The sequence below is a fragment of the Petaurus breviceps genome, unplaced genomic scaffold (assembly GCF_028583685.1).
Source record: "Petaurus breviceps papuanus isolate PSGF00001 unplaced genomic scaffold, PetGlider_PUasm1.0 188, whole genome shotgun sequence".
NCBI lineage: Eukaryota > Metazoa > Chordata > Mammalia > Diprotodontia > Petauridae > Petaurus > Petaurus breviceps.
Window position 1 is genome coordinate 16118291 of NW_027185804.1, and position 4615 is coordinate 16122905.

At 39.2% G+C, this 4615-nt stretch overlaps 1 protein-coding gene across 16 annotated transcripts in view; it reads left to right on the forward strand.

The window, feature by feature from the left end:
• The window catches only part of ANO3 (anoctamin 3), a 538169-nt gene that overhangs the window by 420548 nt on the left and 113006 nt on the right, over nucleotides 1–4615 (forward strand). For all 16 annotated transcript variants that reach the window (XM_069091310.1, XM_069091311.1, XM_069091318.1 and 13 more), the window contains one exon: nucleotides 3925–4059. In XM_069091310.1, the coding sequence (XP_068947411.1) occupies nucleotides 3925–4059 (135 nt within the window). The remainder of the gene's footprint in view (nucleotides 1–3924; nucleotides 4060–4615) is intronic.

The following is a 4615-nucleotide window of genomic DNA, read 5'->3' on the forward strand; positions in this document are numbered from 1 at the left end:
GATAGATAGATAGATAGATAGATAGATAGATAGATAGATAGATAGATGATAGATAGATATACCAGAGATCCTTCTAAAATCTTAATTTCTGTGATTCTGTTCCTTACCCTATAATATTCTAGTTTTTACCAAAAAGAGTGTGTATGTATATGTATATATACACATATATGTATGTATGTTTGTGTATGTATATATGCATGTGTGTAGACATATTGATTTACTTATGGAAGAGGACTAGGAGGAGAAGGGGGAAAGAGGTAAAAGGAGGAAAAGGAAAGCTAAAACGAAGGAGGGAGGAGAAGAGGAGAAGGAACAAGATATTGGAAGCCGTGCCTTTTAGTGTTCCCATTTTTTTAACCTATCATCTCATATCGGAGCTTAGATCATACCAGAACTTTTAGCAAAAAGGAGGACAGGAAAGAGGACAGTTCACACTCAGGGTGAGGTTGGAGGTGGTTTGTGATTCCCTAGCTTCTGAAAGTTCCTTCTTGGCATTAGAAGATGAGGGACATCCTATTGACTTCATGTTTTATTACTTCATTCGTCCTATTTTCTTTATGAATGGGTATATGTATTTTATAAGTACCTTTCACTTTAACTTCATCTTATGACCCCCTCCATCATATCCACAGGAATAATTTATATGTGAAAACCATGCTTATATCAAATCAGACCACTTCAAACTTACTTTGAAAAAGGGAGGATTTATTTCAGGGTTGTTTTTTCCCCCGTTTATTTTGTACTATGCATAAAAGCTGTCGATTCATATTTCTGCTGATAGACATTCCAATTCATTTCTTTCCAAGGAAGTTGTGATTTTTCTCAGCTTCTTTTTCCCATAGCAAGCTTTTGTACCCCCTCCCAAAAAAGGGAATATAACCTCCAATAACCTCCAGTAAAAGCTGTAGATATAACATAAGTGAATTTGTATTTATATTTTCCCTTCAATAAAATAGTCATAAATGCTAACCCACTGTAAGAGAGTAAGAGATTCCTTACTCTCTCCCCTTAATACAAAAAGCAACCCCCAAAAACACATGTCCCCAGAAAACATGGATTTGGTACAGTGGACCTGTTATAATACCTGGTAAAACATTGAACCTCAGTCTTCCAGAGGGAAATCTTTATTGCATGATAAAGGGGTAGATTATTGGTGGATCCATAGAGCTAGAAGGAACCTTTGGAGGTCATCTAGTCTAAACTTTCCATTTTATAGATGAGAAAAATGAGGATAGGAGAGGTTAAGTGATTTGCCCAACGTCAACAACTCTTAGGTGGTAGAACTGGGATTGATCAAACCCAGGCATTGTGACCTCAAATCCAGTAATTCATTCTACCCACCCACCCATCCCCCAATCCATACCACACACACATTCCAGGTGGTTACTTATGAACCAAGTGGTCTTTGATATTCCTTCAGTCAATCGACTAACATTTATAATGTATGACTCAATGAGCTAAGTACTGGTTTACAGAAAGAGGCAAAAGATATTCCTTGCTATCAAGGAGCTTATAATCTATTAGGGGAAACAACATGAAAATACTGACATGCAAGCAAAATATTTGAAGTATAAATTAGAGATAATCCAAAGAGAGGAGGCCCTAAGATTAAGGAAGACAAGAAAGTCTTCTTGCAAAAGATGGGGCATTGATTGAGACTTGGAGGAAGCTGGGAGGCAGGGATAAGGAGGGGCATGAAGGACAGACAGACAAAATGCCTGGAGTCAGGAGTTGGAGAATTATGTGTGAAAACCATTGTCATGGAAACCAGCATCACTGGATTGGAGTAATTAAAAAGGAATTAAGTATAACAAGACTGGTATGACAGGTGTGAAGGGCTTTGAAAGCCAAAGTCTTTGACTCTTCAGTTCTGTGATAGCACTTTCCTAAGAGACATTAGAGACTGTGTGGTTTAATTAAAAACTTTGAAGTTTGAGAGTTTAAGTTCAAAACTTGGCTTTGCAGCATTGTACTGCCTGGATGACTGTGGATAAGGCAGTTAATCTCAGTTTCTCTAAATGATAGATTTAGAGTAGATTGTATGTGTTGTTCCTTCCACTTGTAGCCCTATGAAATGGTTGCAATCCTACGAAAGTGTAAATTGAATGGCAGTGAACTTGATGATGGGATTACCGAGGATAGTGGTTAGGGAGATGTCTCTCAACAGAACACATAAAGGAAAACTTAGGGAGAGATGGGGAAATTTAAAAAGTGGAGACTAAAGAAAGATCTGCAATAAGAGGATTTCCCTCCTCCTAACTCATATCCCAGGAGGTACTTTAAGCTCTGATGAATCTGCAGTTCAATGACCGCTGTGATCGAATACATGTGCTAGGGACCACATCCATAAAAGATGACAAGACCAAGGAGAATGCTGGGAAGGGAGGTGCTGGGGTGAAGGGGGAGGCGATAGTTGTGCAGGCTCTTGGGTCCTCTCTGACTGACAGCACCAGCCAAGGGATGTCACCAGTTAAAACCCAAAGTCATAGACTCGGGGAACCTTAGGATTATCTAGTATAACACTCATTTAATAAAGGAGGAAGTTGAGTCCCAGGGAGGGTAAGCAATTTTCCTGAGCTCAAATAGCTGTCAACAATAATTGTCAAAGTTGGGAATAAGACCCAAGTCTCCTGACACCCTGTCCCAGAGTTTGTGGGTTTTTTTTAGGAATTCAATTGGCCTTGGGCTCGTTAGCAAACAAAGAGAAGCGGATGTGTCCTACCACACAATTACACATAATGAGAACAAGAGGGAATTGAGAAGTTTTTAATTCCTCTGTGCTAAGTCATGGCTATATAAAGGATGTTGATGGGAAATGTGTGGCCTTCAAACAACAGTTTACCCTACTCAATCAAGCTTTTTTAAGGTTAACAATTTTTTTTTTTTTCTTTATAATCACTGAGTGAGACAGAGACAACAGCAGAGAAAGCTGTCTGCCATGCTCCTGGAGAGAATGGTGAACTTGGAATCAAGAAAGCTGAGTTCAAATTCTGCCTCAGACATTTACTAGCCATATGACTCTATAGCTAGTCACTGGACCTGTCTCAGTTTTGACATCTATAAAAAGGGCACAATAACAGCATCTGCCTCACAGGGTCGTTGTGAGATTGAAATGATCAAGATAAAATATATAAAAATAATATGAAAAATAATGATAAAAAACATAAAAATGTTTTTGCAGATGCCAAAAGTGATGTGAATGTGAACTGTTATTAACTATTTTCAGTCTTGTGTTGTTATGGTAGATGGAGTGCTAGACCTGGAATTCTTTCTACCACACCACACTGTGAAGTGTCTGCTTCCAGGACACATGGCTAGGAATGGGTACAAAGACAGAATCTGAAGAGGAATTTTTTCAATACCAAGTCCAGAGCCTTCCAATGAACCGGACTATCAAATAAAACAAAATAATTTGATAGAATTCATTCCATTCTCATATGACATAAGGATAATAAATATGATTTTCTATTAATAATTATATCTAGCATTTATTAAGCACCTGCTGTCTACCAGGCACTATGCTAAGTGCTTTACAGATATGGCATTTGAGTTTCCCAACAACCTTGGGAGGCAGATGAGATTATTACCATTTTATGGATTAAATAATGTGTCCAAAGATAAACAGTTAATACATGCCTTAGGTCAAATTTGAATTCAGGTCTTCCTGACATTAGGTCTAGATGACCACCTGGCATCATAGGGTTCTTGGGTACATTCTGTTGATCCAAGAGTCTTGAGGGCAGAATCTTTCACTTTTGTCTTTATGCCCTTTCCCCCATCTTGTTGTATCTGTCTCATAGCAGGCACTTAATAAATGTTTATTGAGCGACTACTAGCTTCAAATTTACCACCTAAAACTCTAGAGCTGGCATTGTTAAGTTGGTAGCACTATTTGACAAGCTGTGTGTTTTCTCTTCTGTGCAGGCGCTATTTTGGTGAGAAGATTGGGTTGTACTTTGCTTGGTTAGGCTGGTACACTGGCATGCTGATTCCTGCTGCCTTTGTGGGCTTGTTTGTTTTCCTTTATGGAGTATTTACCATGCATTCCAGCCAAGTAAGGTAAGTAGTATGGTTATTCTTTTGTGGGTATTTCTATGATCACCATTTTCATCAACTCATAGGGTCATAGATGTCAGACTTTAGAAGACCTCTAATCCAATGCACCCATTTTAAACAGGAGAAAACTGAGGCTCACAGAGGACAGTGATTCATTGGAGATTATACAAGCAGTAAGCAGCAGAACCAAATTTGAACTGGTCCCTTCTAGGCCAAATCTAACATTGTTCTAGGAGGACCTCAGAGGCAGGAGTCATGGATTCTACTCCCAGAGCTAATGCTAACATGTTATGTGACCCTACATGGACAAATGCATCTTTCTGAGCTTCAGTTTCCTTATAAGTAAAGTCAGGATAATAGTGGGAATGTGACCTAGCTCACAAGGAAGTTGTGCATAAAGGCCTTTTCCAACCTTAAATTCCTTATATGTGACAATCATCACATCATTACTAACACCACCACCAACACCAACACCACCACCACCCTCACCACCAACACCACCACCACTCTCACCACCATCACCACCACCACCACCATCATCATCACCACCACCACCACC